Source organism: Plecotus auritus (assembly GCF_963455305.1).
Source record: "Plecotus auritus genome assembly, chromosome: 15".
In the NCBI taxonomy this organism is placed as follows: domain Eukaryota; kingdom Metazoa; phylum Chordata; class Mammalia; order Chiroptera; family Vespertilionidae; genus Plecotus; species Plecotus auritus.
The window spans coordinates 11,930,837-11,953,944 of record NC_137781.1 but is presented as its reverse complement, the minus strand read 5'-3'; the positions used below and the strand labels follow the sequence as shown (position 1 = coordinate 11,953,944).

The following is a 23,108-nucleotide window of genomic DNA, read 5'->3' as shown; positions in this document are numbered from 1 at the left end:
CCAGACGCCCAGCAAAAGGAGAATCACCCAGATGATTATATGATGTTTTAGTCGTTGGGTGGCGAGCTGGGAAAGGATACCGCACCCACAGGAGGCAGCACCCCGAGCTCGGCCTGAAAATGTAGCATCAACGTCAGGTTCTCTAGAGCGGAGCCGGCGGGCGCGGAAACCATGCTCGAGCGCGGGCGGGTGCAGCGAAGGAGGGATGTCCCCGCTGCTGTTTGCGCGCCGGCCCCAGCAAGGTCTGCGCCCAATCGTTCCGCTCTCCTGCTCGCGGTCCGCTGCGCGCCCGGGCCAGGCCGGGACTGCGGCTGCGCACTGCGGCCGGTCTACGGCGCGGGGCGGCGCGGCTGTCCCCGCCCCGCACGCAGCTCCGCCGGCGGCCGCTGGAGGAAGGGCTGGGCGGGCGCAGTGGAGCGCGCCCGCGGCCCTTGCCCCGCGGGAGCGCGGCTGCGGCGCGCGGAGTCGGGGCGACGGGTGGGCGGGCGGCCGCCTTCCCTGCGTCGCTGCCTGGCGCGGGCCGCCACCCTCGGGGATGCGAGGGGTAGCGCGAGGCCCGCGGGGCCCGGAGCGGCGCGAGGCCGGCCGCAGATGGTAATGCTCCGGGCGGACGCGGGGGAGGGTCCTGCTGTCCCGCCGAGGCCCAGTTTGGGCAGCAGGAGTGCGAGCGGCGCCTTGGGGTCGGAGGCGGCCGGCGCCCCGCACCCCGCATCGGGCAGCTGTCTCGGTCCCGGGACCGGCGGAGTCGGGGGTCGGGGTCTGGCCGACCCGGCGCAGGTGCCTGCCTCCCGGGTGAACCCACCGTCTCTCCCCAGCTCCACCCACTTTGGCCCGGAACCAGCCCTCAAGGCTAAAAATATTGCCCGGAGGCTTCTGAGCTGAATCAGATCGCGCTAAGTGCGGCACGAGGCATCGGCGACAGCGCTCCCGGGCCCCACGCACGCCGGCTGCCAGCGGCCTCTCTCCGCGGAGCAGGCAAGTGGGGGCCCGCGGGCGGGGCAGCGGGCGCTGGTCACCCGAAGTTACCTTCCCATCCAGCCTGTCCTCTCCCTACCCAGGGGGGTCCCTTCAGCATCAATCACTGCCGGCTTCCCAGGTGGTCCCCTAAATGCTGTACAAGCAGAGAGTGCAAGTTGCCTCCTGCGGCATCAGAACCAACAGGGAAAGGACAAGAGGACTCAGTCTGTGTTAGAAACATAAGCTGCTTGTTTTTAAGTCCATTCTGTATTTCCTAATGAGAGCGGAGCGGTGCCCGCCCAGTACCTGCCTGCTCCCAGAGGGCAGCGGGAAAGGCTTTCCTGTAAGTCTCTTTGGGTCTTTAACTCAAACTGGATAGGAATAGTTCATTCCTCTGGAGCTGGAAGCACGTGGTCCAGGAGCCTGGACGCCCACCTGCTGTGCCCGCTGTCTTCCTCCATCAGCTGGGGGGGGGGGGCGCGCTGGTTATAATCAGGAGGCTGTGTGGTGACAAGTTTGTTATCGCGTGTTTTTTATAGCGTCAGCCGGGGAGAGAGATTCCGCTTCACCCTAGGGGAGAGCTGCTCTCATGAGGCCGAGGAGGCAAGGCCAGCCTCCCATAACAGTCTGTGCCTCAGCCAAGAGAGTGAGATCCCGCTGGGGTGAGGGCCCACCGTCAGCGCTGGGACTCGCTGCTGCGGAGCTTGCTCTTCTTGGGAGTCGGGCAAATAGATGGTCCTTGGGAGCAGCTCTCGGGGTCTCATTGGAGCATTTGTTGGAAAGATCCCCAAAGGGATGGTGGCTGTTGGAGCTGAGCACGGTGCCCCTCCCGCCAGGTGTGTGTGGAGGCCAGGATGAAGCTGAAAAAGCAGGTGACCGTGTGCGGGGCCGCTGTCTTCTGTGTGGCCGTCTTCTCACTCTACCTCATGCTGGACCGAGTGCAACACGACCCCGCCAGGCACCAGAATGGCGGGAACTTCCCCCGGGTGAGTCACGCCTGGCGTCTGAGGTCTCCACGTACACGTCGTCAGGGCTCAGTGCCCAGCTGGAGAGATGTCAGCCCAGGACAAGAACATTCCTTCCCCAGGGGCAGCTTTTCTAGAAGCCCGGAGCTAAAAACAGTGATGCCAACGGAAGGAGGCGGGGGAAATGGCATGATGGACTGCTGCTCTGTCTTGGGAATTTTTTATTTTAAAATATTTTTATTGATTTCAGAGAGGAAGGGAGAGGGAAGAGGGGGAGAGAGAGAAACATCAATGATGAGAGAGAATCACGGGTCAGCTGCGTCCTGCACGCCCCGCCCCCTGCTGGGAATCGAGCCTGCAACCCGGTCATGTGCCCTTGACCGGAATTGAACCTGGGACCTTTGGCAAGCCGATGCTCTACCCACTGAGCCAAAGCGGCTAGGGCGGTCTTGGGAATTCTTGGCAGCTATTGCTAATGGACTGCACCATGCACTGCCACGGAGCCCAGATGCAGTCCGGGTTGAGGACAGGCTGTGAGGTGAAAACTCGGCCTCCCGGAGCCAGAGGGCGAAGGTGCTCCCAGCCCAAGTGCACTGCAGCCCTCCGGGGTGATTCGCGCCTCCTCCCTTACCTGGCCAGAGCCGTTGCCCCGTAGGCTCGTGGTTCTGCCTTCCTCGGGGCAGGCCAGGGTCATAGTCAGGCCTCAGGTGCGGGCCGCAGGCCGAGAGCATCCCGAGCGGAGGAAGGAGCGGAGCGGAGGGTGATTGCTCTCTGGTTTTCTGGCAGAGCCAAATTTCTGTGCTGCAGAACCGCATCGAGCAGCTGGAGCAGCTGCTGGAGGAGAACCACGAAATCATCAGCCACATCAAGGAGTCGGTGCTGGAGCTGACGGCCAACGCCGAGGGCGCGCCCGCCCTGCTGCCCTACTACACGGCCAACGGCTCCTGGGTGGTGCCGCCGGAGCCCCTGCCCAGCTTCTTCTCCGTCTCCCCCCAAGACTGCCAGTTTGCTCTGGGGGGCCGGGGCCAGAAGCCAGGGCTGCAGGTAAGCGCCAGAGCCGGCGGGGACCCCCAGTGGCCGGAGCGGCACCACTGAGCCGGCTCCTGCTCCGCAGATGCTGACGGTGTCGGAGGAGCTGCCTTTTGACAACGTGGACGGCGGGGTGTGGAAGCAGGGCTTCGACATCTCCTACGGCCCCCACGACTGGGACGCCGAGGACCTGCAGGTGTTCGTGGTGCCGCACTCTCACAACGACCCAGGTGAGGGCCAGAGCGCCCCGCGGCTGGGCCTGGAGCGGGCTTGCTTTTTTAAAAATATTTTTTTATTGATTTCAGAGAGGAAGAGAGATGGAGAGAGAGAGAGTGATGAGAGAGAATCATCGATAGGCTGCCTCCTGCACGCCCCACACTGGGGATCGAGCCCGCAACCCCGGGAGCATGTGCCCTGACCGGGAATCGAACCGTGACCTCCTGGTTCATATGGTCGACACTCAACCACTGAGCCACACCAGCCGGGCTCAGTGAGCTTTCTGATGGCAAGGGTAAGGGAGAGACAGCCGAAGAAGGTGTGGCACCCTCAGGGGACCCTGTGTTGCTCCCCAGGCTGGATCAAGACCTTTGACAAGTACTACTCGGAGCAGACCCAGCACATCCTCAACAGCATGGTGACCAAGCTGCAGGAGGACCCCCGGCGGCGCTTCCTCTGGGCCGAAGTCTCCTTCTTTGCCAAGTGGTGGGACAACATCAATGCCCAGAAGAAGGCGGCTGTCCGGAGGCCAGTGGCTGTCGGGAGGCGAGGGAGGGCTGTCCTCTGGGCCTGGGATGGGTGGGCAGGTTTCGCCTAAAGCTGTGGTCCCGCTGTGGCAGGAGGGGCGAGGGGACGCATGGCAGGGGTGAGGCATGATGGCGGAGGGGCCTAGATGAGATGGGAGGAGCCGAGGTGAGATGGGAGGGGCCGAGATGAGATGGGAGGGGCCGAGATGAGATGGGAGGGGCCGAGATGAGATGGGAGGGGCTGAGAATGAGATGGGAGGGGCTGAGAATGAGATGGGAGGGGCTGAGAATGAGATGGGAGGGGCCGAGATGAGATGGGAGGGGCCGAGATGAGATGGGAGGGGCTGAGAATGAGATGGGAGGGGCCGAGATGAGATGGGAGGGGCCCAGGTGAGATGGGAGGGGCTGAGAATGAGATGGGAGGGGCCGAGATGAGATGGGAGGGGCTGAGAATGAGATGGGAGGGGCCGAGATGAGATGGGCGGGGCCCAGGTCAGATGGGAGCGGCCAGGTGAGATGGGAGGAACTGGTTGGAGGGTCACTGTGTTGGGAGAAATCAGAGTTCTGTGAGAACAGGGAAGAGAAAGCCAGGAGCCAGGCCCCTGGACGCTCAGGTGGCGTCCATAGGTCAGCAGGACCAGGACAGTGGGGACGTTGGCTAGCGGGAAAGGAGGGCCCATGTCTGTCCCCTTGGTCCCAGGTTCGCGTGAGCTGGCTCAGTGAGGCCAGTGCGCCCAGGTCCCAGCCTCTTCTGTTTGGCACGACTGGGCAGATGCCCCCCTTGCTGCCCAGCCCCCTACCCCCGCTGAGTGTGAGTCCTTCACTGCAGGCTGGTGGGCAACGGGCAGCTGGAGATTGCAACAGGAGGCTGGGTGATGCCCGACGAGGCCAACTCCCATTACTTTGCACTGATCGACCAGCTCATCGAGGGACACCAGTGGCTGGAGAGGAATCTCGGTGAGGCAGGCTCAGGAAAGGGAGTGTGCCCCCAGAGCCGGGCCCAGAGGGTAGCTGGGGGCTGGAAGGTGCCGGGGTTGGCAGCTGGTGGTACCCTTGTGTGCTAATTCCCCCGTCCAGGGCCCGGGGTGATGGCAGGAAGGGAGCTGGGACCAGTCCCAGGAGGCCCGGCGTGGGGTGTTCAGGGTTCTGGCTTCCGTTCCCCTGCCCAGGTGTGACCCCGCGGTCGGGCTGGGCCGTGGACCCCTTCGGGCACAGCCCCACCATGGCTTACCTGCTGCGCCGTGCCAACCTGACCAGCATGCTGATTCAGAGGGTGCACTATGCCATCAAGAAGCACTTTGCTGCCACCCACAGCCTGGAGTTCATGTGGAGGCAGAGCTGGGGTAAGGCCAGGTAGGGTGGGGGGAGTGACAGTGGTCGCTCTCTGGGGGAAGGGCAGGGACCTCAGAACAGGTCCCCGGCAGCGCTCTGTCCCTCAGGACAGGTGGAGATCACATGGACCTGGTCTCTGTGGGACCTGCTGTTCATCCCGAGGGTCTGGGCGTGCCATCCCCGGGGAGCTGTGTACTTCGGAGCCTTCCCTGTGTCCTGACCCTTGACCTGCACATCCTCTGCAGTCTTAAGTCGAGGTCGAGCCTCCCAGCTCCCCCCCCCTTTTTTTTAATCCTCACCCCAAGATATTTTTCCATTGATTTTCAGAGAGAATGGAAGAGAGAGAGAAGGACAGACAGAAATATCAATGTGAGAGAAACACATGGATTGGTTGCCTCCTGTACGCGCCCCGACCAGGGCCCGGGAGGAGCCTGCCACCGAGGTACATGCCCTTGACCGAATCGAACCCGCAGGCCGACGCTCTAGCCACTGAGCCACACCGGCCAGGGCCGAGCCTCCCCTTCCTCAGGGGTGCCTGCAGCTGGAGCAGATCGCCGTCCTGCGGGTGCCCCTGGGCCCAGCTCCCGACACAGCCGGCTGGGGGCTGACTGCTCGCTGTGTCCTCCTCAGACGCGGACTCGAGCACAGACATCTTCTGCCACATGATGCCTTTCTACAGCTACGACGTCCCCCACACCTGTGGCCCGGATCCCAAGATCTGCTGCCAGTTTGATTTCAAACGCCTGCCTGGCGGGCGCATCAACTGCCCGTGGAAGGTGCCTCCTCGTGCCATCACGGAGGCCAACGTGGCCGAGAGGTGCGGCCGCCAGCCCGGGCGTCGGAAGAGGGGGGCGGGCTCGGGGGGCGCGTCCGGCCCACCGCCCCTTTGGGGGTCGCTTCCTTCCGAGGCTCCCTGGAGAGTGGAGTGGCTCCGAGGAGCCACCTTTCCCACGGGGCCTTTTTTCCTACGTGAGCGTGTCTTCTGTGTCCTAACGAACTGTCAGCGCCGCGTGGCTGACTCAGAGGTGAACACTTCTCACATCGGGACAGTCCTTCCGGCCTTCAGCCTGACGTGACCTCGGGCATCTTGCCTTGGCTCCGTCAGCCGGGACCCTCCGTGCTCCGGGAGCCCGGCACCCCGCGCGGGGGTGCGTGTGGTGCGGCCCAGCAGCCGCCAGCCCCTGAGAAAGCAGGCTCGTTCCCTTTGAGACAAGCACTGGGGACCCCGAGAATGTCGCTGTGGCTGAAATCGGCCCCCTGGGAAAGCGCAGGTTAAGAGGGATCAGAAACAGCAATTTAGCCAGAACCAGTCTGGCCTTAGAATGCAACAGGTTGAACTGGTTTTCGGGTTGCAGCCTCCGATTTCCATGATGTCCGAGAGGTAGAAAGAAGTACATGTGACTGGAGGGAAAGAAAGTGTCTTTTGTTTCCAGATCCAGAAACCTAAATGTGGCTATGGAGGCAGGACTTTTCTTTTATTATTTCTTTTAATTAAAAAAAAATTATTATTATTTTTAATTCTCACCAGAGGATAGTTTTCCGTTGGTTTTTAGAAAGAGTGGAAGAGAGAGGGAAAGACAGAGAGAAACATCGATGTGAGAGAAACACATCGATTGGTTGCCTCCTGCACGCACCCCGACCAGGGCCCGGGCCGGGGAGGAGCCTGCAACTGAGGTACGTGCCCTTGACCGGAATCGAACCCGGGACCCTTCAGTCCATAGGCCGATGCTCTATCCACTGAGCCAGACCGGCTACAGGTGCCAGCCCAGGTGTGCAGCAAGCAAGTCATGGAGTAACTTCATTTTCTCCTTTGAAAGACTTCCTAGGTGGATAAGTGAAGGGGAAATGGTATTTGAAGAGTCCTGTCCTGAAAACAAAATAGAAAAGTAGGAGCTGACCAGCACGGTTAAGTAGCTGGTTGAACTGCGACACCAAAATGTGATTTACCGTATTTCTGTAGGTTGATCTGAAAAGAGAAAGGGGGCCAGCCAGGTGTGGCTCAGCCGTTGAGCACTGACCCAGGAACCAAGAGGTCACCAGTTCGATTCCTGGTCAGGGCACAGGCCCAGGTTGCCAGCTCCATCCATCCCAGTGTGGGGCGTGCAGGAGGCAGCCGATCAATGATTCTCTCTCATCACTGATGTTTCTGTTTCTCTCTCCCTCTCCCTTCCTCTCTCTCTAAAATCAACAAAAATATTTTTTTTTTAAAAAAAAAAGAGAGAGAAAGAGGCTTTGATGATATGCTACAGGTACCTGTTTGTTTATTGATTTTACCAGTAACTTGGATGAGAAAGAAAATAAATGTTTATATGTAGTTTCTACTAGGTGCCAGGCACTGTTCCAGTGTTCTAGCAAGTATTAATTCATGCACTTTGTTTTAATTCTCATAAGGGTCTGATGGTAGATACTGATATTTTCCTCATTTTATGGGAACTGAGGCTCAGAGAGGTTAAGTCACCCGCCCCAGGTCACTCAGCTAGTGCAGGCGGAGCTGGCGGAGGCCCGGCCCAGCTCCTGAGTGCAGGCCCCTCCCTCCAGAGAGGCTGCCGCACTCGCCGGTGGACAGAATGAAGCCGCGTGTCAGGATCTGGATCCCAGCCATTTGGGATGTGGGTCGAATCTGACACCTGAGATTTATTAGGCACAGGTGTGAGTTTCCACCCTTAGCTTCAGAAAACAAGAGAAATTTCAGGATGAGGAGAAAAGACCTCGAGAGCCACACGCATGGAGAAACGGCCCTGTGGGGTGGCCAGGGGGGCTGCCAACCACACCCACGTAAACACGCCACACCCATGGGAGCCCCGGGCAGGACAGCGTGGGTTCTGTCTTCCCTCGTGGGCTGGCCCACCCTCGTCCCTTGTATCCATCACTGGGCCCCTGCGCGGAGGAGCGTGGGTGCATCTGTGGTATGTTTTTTTAAAATGTATTTATTGATTTCAGAGAAGGGAGGAGAGAGATAGAAACAACAGTGATGAGAGAGAATCATGGATCGGCTGCCTCCTGCACGCCCCCTACTGGGGATGGAGCCCACAACCTGGGCATGTGTCCTTGACCAGAATCGAACTTGGGACCCTTCAGTCCACAGGCCAACGCTCTATCCACTGAGCCACACTGCTTAGGGCCTTTGGCATGTTTGAAGGAGAATCCCAGGGAAGGGGGACTGGTCTGTTGTGTGTGGGGTCAGGATGTGGGGTTGGGGGGACGAGCCATACCTGCAGCCCAGCACAGGCCGCTCTCCGCCCGTCAGCACTGTGGAGAGCGCTGGGCTCCGGGACTGGATCCTACCCGCCCCGGCCTTCCCCCCTACGCCACCCCCCCCCCCCCCGGAGGTGGGCACCTGCAGGCCAGGGACTCCCCCACGGGGTGCTGCAGCGGGACGCCAGAGGCTCTGCTCAGCATCCTGTCACACCGAGCCTCACGCCGCCCTGCCCCCCAGGGCAGCCCTGCTTCTGGACCAGTACCGCAAGAAGTCCCGGCTCTTCCGGAGCAACGTCCTGCTGGTGCCGCTGGGCGACGACTTCCGCTACGACAAGCCCCAGGAGTGGGACGCCCAGTTCTTCAACTACCAGCGGCTCTTCGACTTCCTCAACAGCAAGCCTGACCTCCACGTGCAGGTGCGGCCCTCGTCCGCCCCAGCCCCGCCCTGAGGCTCCAGACCGGGGGTCCCTCCCGACCTTCCCAGGGCTTCTCTTGTCTTTCTTTTTTTTAAAGGTTTATTTTTTACTTATTTATTTATCATGTTTTTTTAATCCTCACCCGAGGATATTTTTCCATCGCTTTTTAGAGAGAGTGGAAGGGGAGGGAGAGAAACATCGATGTGAGAGAGACACATCGATTGGTTGCCTTCTGCACGTACCCAACCAGAACCTGCCACCGAGGTACGTGCCCTTGACCGGAATCAAACCTGGGGCCCTTCAGTCCATGGGCCAGCGCTCTATCCACTGAGCCAAACTGGCTAGGGCCATACTTTATTTTTTATTATTTTTAATTTTAATTTTTAAAATACATTTTTATTTCAGAGAGGAAGGGAGATGGAGAGAGAGATAGAAACATCAATGATGAGAGAGAATCATTGATCGGCTGCCTCCTGCATGCCCCCTACTGGGGATAGAGCTCACAACCCGGGCATGTGCCCTTGACCGGAATCGAACCCGAGACCATTCAGACTGCAGGCTGATGCTCTATCCACGGAGCCAACCTGGCTAGGGCTATCTTTTATTTTTTTAAGTAAACTTTTTATTGTTGATAGTATAATAGATATTTCCCCTTTACCCCCCTTTACCCCCATCCTCCCAACCCGCACTTACCACCCCCCCAGGTCTTCACCACCCTATTGGCCGTGTCCATGGGCTGTGTATATAAGTATATAAGTTCTTTGGTTTATCTCTTCTCGTCCCCCCAACCCCACATCGAGCTGGGTCAGCCTGTTCCATGCCTCTTATTCTGTTGGTCAATTCATTCTGTTCCTTAGATTCCACAGATAAGTGAGATCATGTGGTATTTGTCTTTCTCACCTGCCAGCATTCTCTCCCAGGCCCCCAGCTGGGGCGTGGGGCCAGAGGGTGGCAAGGACAGGGACTGCATAGGCAGGATGGCGGCCGCAGCCCTGGCTGCAGCACGGGTCCCCGTTCCTAGGAGGCTCTGACACTGAGGGGAACGGGTTTTCGGGGTCCCCACAGGCCCAGTTTGGCACCCTCTCAGACTACTTTGACGCCCTGTACAAGAGGACGAGGGTGGAGCCAGGGGCCCAGCCCCCGGGGTTTCCTGTGCTGAGCGGAGATTTCTTCTCCTACGCGGACCGGGAGGACCATTACTGGACCGGCTACTACACCTCCCGGCCGTTCTACAAGAGCTTGGACCGCGTCCTGGAGGCCCACCTGCGGTGAGCACCGGAGGCGGCCCGGGTGGGGGGCGGGGGGCCCTGGGAGGCCTGCGGCGGACGGGGCGCCGACTCCTCTCTCTGCACAGCGGGGCGGAGATTCTGTACAGCCTGGCAGCAGCCCACGCCCGCCGCTCCGGACTGGCCAGCCAGTACCCGCTCTCGAACTTCGCCCTCCTGACCGAGGCCCGGCGCACCCTGGGGCTCTTCCAGCACCACGATGCCATCACCGGCACTGCCAAGGAGGCCGTCGTGGTGGACTACGGGGTCAGGTGCGGCCCTGTCCCACCCGGCTCCACGCCCTGCCCACCGTCCCAGAGAAAGGCCGTGCGGGGCGGTCCGTGGGCAGGCCCCCGGAGCCTCGTCCCGCGGGCAGCGTGGACGGCGCGTGTGGTCGTCTCGCCCACGGTCCCTCTCCTGTCCCCCAGGCTGCTGCGCTCCCTTGTCAGCCTGAAGCAGGTCATCATTAACGCAGCTCACTACCTGGTGCTGGGGGACAAGGAGGCTTACCACTTCAACCCCGACGTGCCCTTCCTCCAGATGGTGAGTCCTGTCCTGGACCTGCTTGGGACCCCTGGCGTGGGCAGTCCCGCCCCAAGAGCAGGGGGTGAGGGTCTGTCTCCTCTTTTCCTGCCCGGTCCTGGGGGAGTGCAGCTGCCGGTCCCCACCCAGGACACGGGTGGGGAGGCGGCAGGATGCTGCCTCAGGCCGAGTCCCATGATGGCTCTTCCCTTCCCACCATTTTTTTAATACATTTTTTTTTATTGATTTCAGAGAGGAAGGGAGAAGGAGAGAGAAACATCAATGATGAGGGAGAATCATTGATCAGCTGCCTCCTGCACGCCCCTTACTGGGGATTGAGCCCGCAACCCGGGCATGTGCCCTTGACTGGAATCGAACCTGGGACCCTTCAGTCCACAGGCTGACGCTCTATCCACTGAGCCACACCAGCTAGGGCCTTCCCACCGTTTAATTCCAGGATGACACCCGCTTAAACCATGATGCCCTGCCGGAGCCCACACTGATCCAGCTGGACGCCTCGCCCAGGTGAGCCGGACCAGGCCGCGCCCGGGGCAGAGCCGCTCCCTGCCCCTCCGCCCCCGCACCCTCCCCCGCACCTGCCACAGGCGCAGAGGCCTCCTGGCGAGCTCACCTTCCACCCGCAGGTACGTGGTGCTCTTCAACCCGCTGGACCAGGAGCGGCTCAGCGTGGTGTCCCTGCTCGTCAGCTCGCCCCGGGTGCGCGTCCTGTCGGACGAGGGCCAGCCCCTGGCTGTGCAGGTCAGCGCGCACTGGAGGTCCGCCACCGACATGGTCCCCGACGTCTACCAGGTGACCCCCTGCCCATCCTGGGCCTCTGTCCCTCAGCACCAGCCTCCGGCCCTCCTCCGTACTCCCCAGGTTGGGGACAGGGGTCCTGGGGGAGGGGTTGCCCAGAGGACAGTCGCTGGTGAGGTTTCTGTCCTTGAAGGGAAGGCGAGGTCTGGAACGTCCTGGGGAGTCAAAGTGGCTTTCTATTGCCTGTCACTCATTCTGTCAGCAAACCTTTATTTTTTCATTTACTTGTTTTAAATAGTAATATTTACTTTTTTATTTTTATTGGTTTTTAGAGAGGGAGAGAGAGAGAAACATCAATGATAAGAGAGAATCATGGATCGGCTGCCTCCTGCATGCCCCCTACCGGGGATTGAGCCTGCAACCCGGGCATGAGCCCTGACCGGGAATCAAACCTGGGACCCTTCAGTCCGCAGGCCAATGCTCTATCCACTGAGCAACACCTGCTAGGCGTGGGGTTGCCACTTCATAGTTTTTCCAGTGTCATTTGAGATTCATAACAGTCTGGCCGGGGGCAAGTAACACCACCTCCGCTTGCTGAGGAGGGACGGAGGCCCCGGTGGGTGCAGGGACTTGCTCAGGCCCCAGGACCCGAATCCCAGGCCTGCGCCCAGAACTGATGCCGGGCTGTGCCTTTGCTTCCCCGCCCCCTGTGCCATAGGTGTCTGTGCCCGTCCGCCTGCCAGCGCTGGGCCTGGGGGTGCTGCAGCTGCAGCTGGGCCTGGACGCGCACCGCACCCTGCCCTCCTCCGTGCGCATCTACCTGCACGGCCGGAAGCTGGCCGTCAGCCGGCACGAGGCGTTCCCTCTCCGCGTCATTGACTCCGGCACCGGCGACTTCGCCCTCAGCAACCGCTACATGCAGGTCTGGTTCTCAGGCCTTAGCGGGCTCCTCAAGGTAAGGCCCGGCGGGAGCCAGAGGGTGCGGGTGCCGCGGGTGCCGCGGGCCTGGGAGCACGCCGCCACCAGCTGACAGTGGGCCTCGGGGAACTGGGGGGCTCCTGGGGGAAGTTCGTCCGCGCCCTCCCAGGGGGCAGGCCTGACATGCCGGTGTGGGGCCAGGGGTCAGGGCTGTGTTTTTTGGCAGAGCATCCGAAGGGTGGACGAGGAGCGGGAGCAGCGCGTGGACATGCAGTTCTTGGTCTACGGCACCCGCACGTCCAAGGACAAGAGTGGCGCCTACCTCTTCCTGCCTGACGGCGAGGCCCAGGTACCCTAGGGACACGGCGGGAATCCCCGGGGGCACGGAGACCTGGGCACAGGGCAGTGAGGAGGGCGTGGGCCCTGCTTGGCCTTGCCTGGGCCGCCTCTGAGAGGTGGGAGGAGGGGCGGGGAGCTCACCCGGGGGGCTGGGCCCAGCTCAGCCAAGGGCTCAGGCCAGAGCCTGCCGGGCACAGCTCCTTCCCGGCCTGGCCCTGGGCTGGCCCCGCCCTGCTTTGCTCTGTGCCGGGGCTCAGTGCCACCTGCTCGTTCCCAGCCCTACGTCCCCAAGGAGCCCCCCGTGCTGCGCGTCACCGAAGGCCCCTTCTTCTCGGAGGTGGCGGCGTACTACGAGCACGTTCACCAGGTGGTCCGGCTCTACAACCTGCCAGGTGCGCCCGCGAGGAGGAGGGCGGACAGGAGGCGTGGGCCCCGGGCTGTGACGCGCGCTTCCTCCTGCCCGGCCCTGTTGGGGCAGCTGTTCCTGACCAGCGATCGATCGCTTGGAGCAGGGCTGGTGCTTAATTGATTCTCTGGGCGTAAAGGTTGTCCAGGAAGAAACGTGGGGGATGGCCTGGGGGTGGCACAGCCTGTGCAGCCGCCTCGCCGGCCGTGGCTCAGCACACGCTCCCTCTGTCCCTGTGCCCAGGGGTGGAGGGGCTGTCGCTGGACGTGTCGTCGCTGGTGGACATCCGGGACTACGTCAACAAGGAGCTGGCCCTGCGCATCCGCACAGACATCGACAGCCAGGGCACCTTCTTCACAGACCTCAATGGCTTCCAGGTGACTCCCGGGGCCCGGGGCCGGGAGAGCCCTCGGAACAGAACTTGGACTGGGTTTTGCTCCCGTCAGAGGCACTGGGGTGAGGTCAGGAGGGGTGTCCGCCTGATGGAGAAGAGGAACCAGGCGAGAGTGGCCAGGGACCCCTTCAGACTGGGGACCCCCTGGGGTCCAAGTCGGGGCCTGGGTGCCCTTGACCTGCTGGCCTTGGCCCACAGGTGCAGCCCCGGCGGTATCTGAAGAAGCTGCCCCTGCAGGCCAACTTCTACCCCATGCCCGTCATGGCCTACATCCAGGACGCCCAGAACCGGCTCACGCTGCACACGGCACAGGCCCTGGGCGTCTCCAGCCTCCACGATGGTGAGTGGGGAGCAGGAGCTGCGTGGGGGGTAAAGGGCAAGAAAGGACGCGCATCCTGCCCGCAGAGCCTCTCGGCTCTATAGTCCCCCCTCTCCTTTCAGTTCGCATCACCCCCCGCCCCCCGTCCTGTCCCCCATTCGATAGGGGGTGAGCCAGTAACAGCTGCCAGCCACAGGCGCCACTGTCACCCTCTCCCCTGATGGAGGCGCCTGGGGGTGGGTGCCCCTCAAGAGGCATCAGAATATTGAACAGTGATTCTCTTTTTAAAGAAAAAAAATTTTTTAATTGATTTTAGAGAAGAAGGGAGAGGGAGAGAGAGAGAAACATCAGTGATGAGAGAGAATCATGGATCAGCTGCCTCCTGCACGCCCCCTACTCATAATCGAGCCTGCAACCAGGCATGTGCCTTGACTGGCAGTCGAACCCGGGACCTCTCAGTCCATGGGATGGCGCTCAATCCACTGAGCCACCACAGCCTGGCTGAACATTGCTTCTCAGCTGAGGTGTGCAGTCCCCTCTGGCCAGGGATGGGAGAGGGACAGTTGGAAAGTGCATCGGTGTAATGAATTACTTAGCAAAGGAGAAAAAGATGCACCGTTTTCCTGCTCATGGTCATTAACAAATGAGAATGACATTCTTAGGTGCAGTAGCCTGGAGCTGGGCAGCCAGGCGAGTGAGCCCAGGAGCCTCCGTGCCCTCAGGGCAACATGAACAGCTTGCACTTTAGCTCTTGCTTCCAGGCGGAGTCTGTGCAGGGCTGAGCTGAGGCCATCCGGGCCGTGCAGGGGCCGGCGGCGAGGGCAGCACTGGGAGAGTGGGCTCTGCTGCCCCTTCCCCGGGGTCACCCGGCTGTGGAACTTTCCTGTGGTCTGTCTGCCACAGGGCTGTGTCCACGCTTGGTGCTCTCCGCCCTTCCGGGAAACAGCGTGCTAAGAAATGATCGTTTTATTTTTTTATTTATTAATTTGAGAGGGGGGAAGGAGGAGAGAGAAAAAGAAAAAACAAACAAACATTAATTCTTTGTATCACTTATCTGTGCATTCATTGATTGATTCTTGTATGTGCCCTGACCGGGGATTGAACCCACAACCTGGGCCCATTGCGATGACGCTCTGAACAGCTATCCAGCCAGGGACTAAGAAATGACTGTTTTATGTGCCAGGAGTCTGTTGTAGGCTTTTCAGCTACCTTCCTGTGATTGCTTGGTGAAGACTGGAACCGCCGACATCAGAACCAGGGCTGGGATGGGGGAAAGGTGGGAGGGCCATGTGTGGGGGCAAACCCTCCAGAGGTTCTTTAAAAAGCAGGCGCTGGGAAAGCCCTCCCCCCAGCAACATCTGTCCGCTTTGCAGTGCGCCCATCCCAAGTGCGTTTCAGAGAGAGAGCCCAGGCCATCACTGCCGTCTCTTTTCCCCGGGGCATCCCCCACGACCCCTCCTCCAGCCTCTGCCTGACTCGCCATCTGGCTGTCCTCTCGCACCCCTCCTGCCCGAGGAGGGAGGAGGCCTGCAGAGCTGGAGTCTGTCCCCGCCTAGAGCAGCACGGACAGCAAGCGTGTGTCAACTGCCCGGTTAGGCCTGGGAGCAGCTGCTGAAGACTGGCCGGTGATGGCTGTGTGCTTATGCCGCCAGTCCGGATGCTCCTGCCTGGGAGACACGGGGCAGGGCCGAGATCTGCCGGGGTGGCCTGCCCTGCCGGGCCTCGACTCCGACTCCGATGTCCTCCTCTGCGAGGCCAGCCCTTCACGGAGCCCCCTCCCAGCTCTAGGTCCCAGGGCTTCTCTCCCTCCGGAGTGACTCAGCTTCAGGCCACTCCCCACCCCCACGCCCGGCTTCCCCCGGGCTCTGTGGCTGGGTTCTTCTGAAGGTCACTGTCTGTTCCGCGGGGACTCACAGTTCACTCCCGCAGGCCAGCTGGAGGTGATCCTGGACCGGCGGCTGATGCAGGACGACAACCGAGGCCTGGGCCAGGGGCTCAAGGACAACAAGAGGACCCGCAACCACTTCCGCCTCCTCTTGGAGCGCCGCACCCTGGGCAGTGAGGTAAGGGCGGGGCCTCCCTCCCAGGGGGCGGCGCTGGGGTGCAGCGAGGGCTCGGGGAGCACAGCTAGAGCTGGACAGGGATGGCGAGAGGACGGCCTGGTTCCTCAGTCAGGGGGAGTCAGTCTGACGCCCTGGAGCTCCATCTCCTGCAGCCTGGCGCCTCCCTCCCCTGCACCCCGTCTCTAGTGGTGCCCTGTGCTCACCTCCCGCCTCCCTCTCTGCACCTCCCCCGACCCTTTCCCTCGGCCCCCCGGTTCCCCAGCCCTCTCTCCGCCAGCCCCTCTCACCTCATGGCTTTTTAAAACAACATTTACATTTTAATACCTTTTTTAAAGAATATTTTTTTATTGATTTCAGAGAGGGAGGGAGAAGGAGAGAGGGATAGAAACATCAATGATGAGCAAGAATCATTGATCAGCTGCCTCCTGCACACCCCACACTAGGGATCCAGCCAGCAGCCCGGGCATGTGCCCCGACCGAGAATCGAACCCATGACCGCCTGGTTCATAGGTCCGCACTCAACCACTGAGCCACACTGGCACCATGGTTAGGGCCTCGGTCTCTCACAGCAGCAGGAGCATAACCGAGAGATAAGGGCCGGCAGTGGGTGCTGAACTCGGGTCACTTAGCAAGTTGTGGCTGGAACTGGAGCGGTGACAGCCTGGCCCTCCGTCCGCCGTGTCTGCGCCTCAGCTAGAGCCTGAGCTCTCAAATACTGACTCTGCTCTCTGGGGATTTATCCGCGGTACGTGTCGGGGCTAAGCCATGTGTGCAGAAAGATTAGGTACAAGACGGGTGTGTCCACTGGTTCTGAGGAGCCAGAGAACGTTGTGCTCCAAGGGGGTCGAGGACAGCATCCGGGAGGAGGTGCCACCCAGCGCGGCTCTGCGGAATGAGGTCTGATCTCCACACAAGGCCCCAGGCACAGAGCGGGCACCAGGGGATGAGGAGGAGCAGTGAGTCCACTCAGACTAGAGCTGCCTGACCAGTGTGGGAGCCATGTGGCTATTTAAATTCATTAGAGAGGCCTGGTGCACGAAATTCGTGCACGGCAGGGGGGGTGTAAAATAAATTAATTAACAAATTAATTAATTAGAGCTACCCCGCCTGGCGTGGCTCAGTGGTTGAGCATCAACCTATGAACCAGGAGGTCACAGTTCGATTCCCGGTCAGGGGACATGCCCGGGTTGCGGGCTTAATCTCCAGTGTGGGGCGTGCAGGAGGCAGCCAATCCATGATTCTCTCTCATCATTGATGTTTCTCTCTCTCTCTCCCCCTCTCCCTTCCTCTCTGAAATAAATAAGAAAACATATAATATAAATAAATAAAATACAAATCAATGGAAAAATAACATTAGGTAAGGATTAACAAAAAAAAAACATGCGCCGAAACTGGTTTGGCTCAGTGGATAGAGCGTTGGCCTGCGGACTGAAGGGTCCCGGGTTCGATTCCGGTCAAGGGCATGTACCTTGGTTGCGGGCACATCCCCAGTGGGAGGTGTGCAGGAGGCAGCTGATCGATGTTTCTCTCTCATCAATGTTTCTAACTCTGTATCCCTCTCCCTTCCTCTCTGTAAAAAATCAATAAAATATATTAAAAAACAAAACAAAAAAAAACAACATGCAAAAACCAATTGAAAAACAATAAATTAATTAGAGCTACATACAATAACCAATTAGTTCTTCACTCAGACTGGCCACATGTCGGGTGCTCGGTGGCCACACGTGGCTAGGGGCTACCGTGTTAGTGTAGACGTAGCGTATTTCCCTTATTGCAGGGAGCCCTGCCCGCGCCGGGCTGGCACGGGGTCTTGGAGGCAGCTGGCAGTGCGCCTTGACTGCCTGGCTAGGGGTCTGGGCTTTCCTCAAGGCCACTGAGGGATGTGAGGCAGAAGGGACGTTGTCGGGACACTGCCCTAAGCACATCACTCCAACAGCAGAGGGGGCGAGGGGGGATGTGTGGGAAGAAAGACGGGAGGCTGGGGTGCCCGTTGAAAGGCCATTCAAGTCCCAGCCGGTTTGGCTCAGAGGATAGAGTGTCGGACTGAGGACTGGAGGGTCTTGGGTTTGATTTCTGGATTGCAGGCTCGATCCCCAGTGTGGGACGTGCTGGAGGCAGCCGATCAATGATTCTCTCTCATCATTGATGTGTCCATCTCTCTCTCCCTCTCCCTTCCTCTCTGAAATCAATCAAAATATATCTGAAAAAAGAAAAAAGAAAGGCCATTCAAGCAGGAAAGGCTGGTGGCTTGAACCCGAGCCATGGGAGGGAGAAATCGGGTGGATGTGTGGACACAGCAGAGGTGGGACGAGACCAGGCAGAGGGAAGTGAGGTTCTGGGCAGGTGGACGGAGGGCGGGACTAGGGACAGAACTGCAGATCCGGGACAGTCGCTGCCCCAGAGGACAGTTCAGCGCAGCCTGTGAGTGTGACGTCCAGGTCAGCCATCCAAGTGTGTCAGTCGGCTCAGCCGTGGGGACCGCTGGGCCCGAGGTTCAGGGTCACTCAGAGGACCTTCTCCATCAGCCCGTGTCCCCAGGCGGAGTGCACATCTGCCTGCCAGCCTCCCTGCCCTGAGAATCTAATCTCTGTGAGGGAGGTGCCGCTGAGGGGAGTGTGCTGTTCACAATAGTGTCATGGGAGCAAAAAAACCCCAAAAAGTAGAGGAGAGTGAAGTAGCCCTCCCCCTTTATTTAAAAATTGATTTCAGAGAGGAAGAGAGAGGGAGAGAAACATCAATGATGAGAGAGAATTATTGGTCGGCTGCCTCCTGCACGGCCCACACTGGGCACTGAGCCTGCAACCCGGGCATGTGCCCTGACCGGGAATCGAACCATGACCTCCTGGTTCCTAGGTCAATGCTCAACCACTAAGCCACGCTGGCCGGGCAAGGAGCCCTTTCCAAGTGGTGTGCAATGGGAAGTGGCCGCACTTGAAGGGTCCTGGAGCCAGGCCCCCCTTGTATCCAGACCCATCGGGGAAGCTCTTTCCAAAAGAGCTGGCCTGGTTGTATTTCATCCTCACCTGCACCCCTCACCCCCGCTCCGTTCCCTCACCCCCATCTCGGGCCAATCTTGCAGGTGTCAGATGGCCACCCTACCAGCTACCCGTCCCTCCTCAGCCACCTGACCTCCGTGTACCTGAATGCCCCGGTGCTTGCCCTGCCCGTAGCCAAGCAGCAGCCCCCAGCTCCCGGTCTGCGCTCCTTTCATCCTCTGGCTTCCTCGCTGCCCTGTGACTTCCACCTGCTCAACCTGCGCACGCTCCAGGCTGAGGTGAGTATCCCGCTCAGCCCCGGACCTCCAGGACCAAATTCCGGCCTGTCCTCACCCAGGCTCCTCTTTGTACAACAAGCACCACCTTCGGGGCAGAGGTGCTGCTGCACCTGTGAGCCCCGGGGAGCACCTGTGAGCTTGGGGAGCACCTGTGAGCCCTGGGGAGCACCTGTGAGCTCGGGGAGCACCTGTGAGCCCCAGGGAGCACTTTTGAGCCCTGGGGAGCACCTGTGAGCTCGGGGAGCACCTGTGAGCCCCAGGGAGCACTTTTGAGCCCCGAGGAGCACCTGTGAGCTCAGGGAGCACCTGTGAGCCCTGGGGAGCACCTGTGAGCCCTGCGGAGCACCTGTGAGCTCAGGGAGCACCTGTGAGCCCCAGGGAGTACCTGTGAGCTCGGGGAGCACCTGTGAGCTCGGGGAGCACCTGTGAGCTCAGGGAGCACCTGTGAGCCCCGGGGAGCACCTGTGAGCTCAGGGAGCACCTGCCTCACTGCCTTGTGCTGTCTGTCACCAGGATGAGCCCTTGCCCTCGGCAGAAGCTGCACTCATCCTACACCGCAAAGGCTTCGACTGTGGCCTTGAGGCCAAGAACTTGGGCTTCAACTGCACCACAAGCCAAGGCAAGGTGAGCAGGGCCCAGGTGTGGGCCGGGAGCCCCTGAGGGAGGAGGGGGGGACATGGGGAAGCTGGAATGGGAGGCGTGAGAGGTGGCTGAGGCTGCAGTGAGGTCAGGCAGCGGTCGGGGGCAGGGGTCACTGGGTATTTTAGAGAGAAAAGCGGAAGCTGCTGACATTTGTTTTCAAAGCTACGGAGGCCCAGCGGGGCAAGTTCTAGACGAGAACAACTGTTTTAGCTGGACAACTGCTCATGAGTAGGGATGTCCATCAGACACAGAAATTTAAAACCAACAGCACCCCGGCCGGTGTGGCTCAGTGGACAGAGCACCGGCCTGCAGACCAAAGGGTCCCTCCCGGGCTCGATTCCAGTCAAGGGCACCTACCTGGGCTGCAGGCTCCTCCCCAGCCCGGACCCTGTTCGGGGCTCATGCAGGAGGCAACCCATCGATGTGTTTCTCTCACATCGATGTTTCTGTCTTTCCCTCTCTTTCCTGTTCTCCTTAAAAAAAAAAAAAAAAAAACAATGGATGAGGGTTAACAAAAAACAAACACACACACAAAAAAAAGCCGTCAAGCTGTATTTGTTTAAGCCGGCACCCACAAATGCCTCCACATGCCAGATCCTCAGAAGAGGACCAAGATATGGCCCCTGTCCCCCAAGAGCTCACTACTCGGTGCAGCGGTCCCAACCCCAGGTCCAAGGTCAGGCTCGGGCTGAGCACATCTGGGTGAGCCTGGCCTGGGGCAGACCCACCTGTGTACGTAGGCACGCTGCTGCTGGCGGGCACAGCACGTATTGGAGGAGGAGCTGCCCTCCCTGGCGTGCCAGCACCTAGCACCCCCCTCCTCCGCGCAGGTGGCCCTGGGGAGCCTCTTCCACGGCCTGGACGTGGGCTTCCTGCAGCCGACCTCCCTGACGTTGCTGTACCCGCTGGCCTCGCCCTCCAACAGCACGGACGTCTACCTGGAGCCCATGGAGGTTGCCACCTTCCGCCTCCGCCTGGGCTAGGGCTTCCTGTGGCCCGAAGAGGAAGGCCATGCACAGAGACCGCCTCCAGCATAAGGTCGGGTTGGACCAGCCACACTGGGTACCCTGTCCCGATCTGCCTCTCAGAACTGTGACAGACTGAGCTCGGCCCTCGCTTCCTGTGTATTGTTGTTGCTTCTGTGTTCGGGGGCAACCCGTGGCCCGTGCTGGGCGGCCAGGGCAGACGCTAGTGAGACCCAGGAGAGAAGGCCCTGGGTCAGGATGGGCAGGGCCCGCCTCGGCTTTGGGGTGTGAATGCCACCCAGTTGGGCACTGGCTCAAGCGCCCGTCCTTTTCCCCAGGTGGGATGGAGGAGAATCAGGAGAGGTGGGGGAGGCTGAAGGGGTAACCGCCTGCCTCAGGGTCGGCTGGTCCTAGGGGATCCTGTGGTCGTGTAGGGACTGTGTCCCGGGGTGACGAGCAGGAGCAGAGGGGTGCTGGGAGGAGGGGATGGGGGCCCGGAGCTGGCAGCGGGGTGGAGGAGCAAGGGGACTCACCGCTTTCTGTGAGGGCTCCCCTCTGAGTGCTCCCTGGCCCGCATGCCCTGGCGAGGGGCTGCAGCGTGGCGGAAGGACGCCCTGGAGACTGTCGTGGCCAGAGGTCGGGACACTTCAGGTGTAAAACCCCAGCTCAGACTGGGTGCCTGGTCTGTGTGTTGATCTGGGAGATGGTGGCAGGGGCGTGGGGGCCCTCCCCTCTGCGGACTCCTCTCTGGTTCCTGTCCTCTGCACACCACGGTCCCCGCGAGCCCCTTCCAGCCCCTTCCAGCCGTGGGGGGGTGTGACCCGGCGCATCTCCTTTCCCCGGGGAGAAAGCGCAGCTCCAAGGTGCCCTGTGCCTGGGCCAGCGAAGGCGGCCTAGCACCGTCCCTGCAGCCAGGCCTCGCAGCCTCCCCGCGCGTCTCCGGAAGAATCCGGGTCCTGGCACAGGGACCAGGGACATGTGGGTGACTGGGGCACTGTGGCTGCTCGCCAGCCTTCATCTCAGCTTCGATTAATAGAGAACATTTTGTGATAGTCTCTATAGATGCTGAAACGACATTTGGCAAAATTTACAATCTATCCCTTATTAAAACTCTTAAGATTAGAAAGAGACATGTTCATCCAGGTAAAGGTCTCAGAAACCAGCAGGTTAATGGCATTCGAAAGAGGCCAACTCCAGGCGTTCCTGTTCAAGCCAGGAACTAGCCGGGGGCTCACTGTTACTTAGGGAAGTCCTGGCACTGCTAACCCTGCAGCGGGCAGATGACGGAGAAGAGAAAGTGGCAGTTGTCATTTGTAGACGATAGAAGGACCGACCTATAAAATCTAAGTGTCAATGGAAGACCTATTAGCAGCATTCTGTAAGTTGACCCAAATGACACATATCAATTTCCTGTATAGACTCTGGCTCTCTCCATACAGCCCATACGTTCATGCTATTCCCGTGATTTGGGGTACTTTTTGGAATGTGACAGGTTCTAAAGTTCCTTTGGAAGAGTAAATGTGTGAGAGTACAAAGCGATTCTGAGTCCTGATGAGTCGGGGTGGGTGGGGTGGCCGTGCTGGGGCGGGGGGCCGGCACTCGTCCTTCGGGACTTCCCAAAGGACGCTCAAGGGACCGTGAGTTCAGCGCGTGTCACCTGGAGTGGGAGCAGGCCAGTGGACTGGTGGGACATGCACAGACCCAGATATTTGGGGATTTAGGATAAAAGGAGTATTTTAGGGGGAAAAGATGGATTATTTAATAAGCAGTACTTTAGAACAACTGTCTCTGCGAAAGTGAGTTACAGCTCTACCTCAGAGTTTCCACAAAAAATAGTTCCAGAGGGAAAAAATAATAAAGTTAAACTATAAAATTCCTGAAGAAAATATAGGATATTTTCAAACCTCTGGTATGGGAAGGCCTGGTGTATACATGACAATAAACCTAAAAGGTTTATAATAAGGGAAATGATACAATGAGGGAAAAGAAAGATTTTACCACAGAATATTCAAGACTTCTGTATGACGGAAGACATCAGGGTTAAAATGCAAAGGACAGATTTGGGAGACAATATTTGCCCTAACCTGTTTGGTTCAGTGGATAGAGCGTCGGCCTGTGGACCGAAGGGTCCCAGGTTCGATTCCAGTCAAGGGCACGTACCTTGGTGGCGGGCTCCTCCCCGGCCCAGCCCTGGTCAGGGCTCATGCAGGAGGCAACCAATCGATGTGTTTCTCTCACATCGATGTTTCTGTCTCTCCCTCTCTCTTCCACTCTCCCTAAAAATCAATGGAAAAATACCCTCAGGTGAGGATTAACAAAAAAATAAATAAATACATGGGTGAGTACAATTACTTTAGGGGGAAAGCTTGCTGTGGGGCCCTTAGGGAGAGCCACTGAGCCTGCTAAGCAGCTACCTGAAGCTTCGGGTGACACAGCCTCTGTTACAGGGAAGAAATGAGAGTCCTGTGAAGGGTTAGCATTGTGCAGATAGGAGCTCCACACACATGAGCTGTGATATTAATAAAGGATGCCAAGCAATTACAGCATAGCGGGTGGTGTTGTTTTTAAATATATACACATATATATATATATTTATTGATTTCAG

General features: G+C 59.5%; 1 protein-coding gene across 2 annotated transcripts; it reads left to right on the top strand.

The window, feature by feature from the left end:
• The first annotated feature begins 360 nt into the window (after positions 1-360).
• On the top strand, positions 361-23,045 carry MAN2A2 (mannosidase alpha class 2A member 2). 2 transcript variants are annotated; one of them, XM_080651846.1, is made up of 24 exons: positions 361-594; positions 816-975; positions 1,794-1,943; positions 2,730-2,966; positions 3,037-3,181; positions 3,524-3,695; positions 4,524-4,651; positions 4,864-5,037; positions 5,657-5,843; positions 8,463-8,640; positions 9,706-9,908; positions 9,995-10,177; positions 10,334-10,448; positions 10,885-10,952; positions 11,072-11,237; positions 11,902-12,138; positions 12,328-12,450; positions 12,718-12,832; positions 13,090-13,223; positions 13,439-13,580; positions 15,489-15,622; positions 18,702-18,896; positions 19,410-19,520; positions 20,369-23,045. In XM_080651846.1, exons 3-24 carry the CDS (start codon positions 1,812-1,814, stop codon positions 20,519-20,521), a joined length of 3,432 nt encoding a protein of 1,143 aa, XP_080507972.1. In that variant the 5' UTR covers positions 361-594; positions 816-975; positions 1,794-1,811; the 3' UTR covers positions 20,522-23,045. The 2 variants fall into 2 exon arrangements, with proteins under 2 accessions (XP_080507972.1, XP_080507971.1); XM_080651845.1 differs by having other exon boundaries at positions 362-594; positions 2,709-2,966.
• The last annotated feature ends 63 nt before the right edge of the window (positions 23,046-23,108 follow it).

Excerpts from the sequence above, each read along its gene's own strand:
- MAN2A2 (XM_080651845.1), top strand. The coding sequence starts at position 1,812 with ATGAAGCTGAAAAAGCAGGTGACCGTGTGCGGGGCCGCTGTCTTCTGT. Across the intron at positions 4,652-4,863 it reads GTGGCTGGAGAGGAATCTCG|GTGTGACCCCGCGGTCGGGC; the intron begins GTGAGGCAGGCT and ends TCCCCTGCCCAG. Across the intron at positions 10,178-10,333 it reads GTGGTGGACTACGGGGTCAG|GCTGCTGCGCTCCCTTGTCA; the intron begins GTGCGGCCCTGT and ends CCTGTCCCCCAG.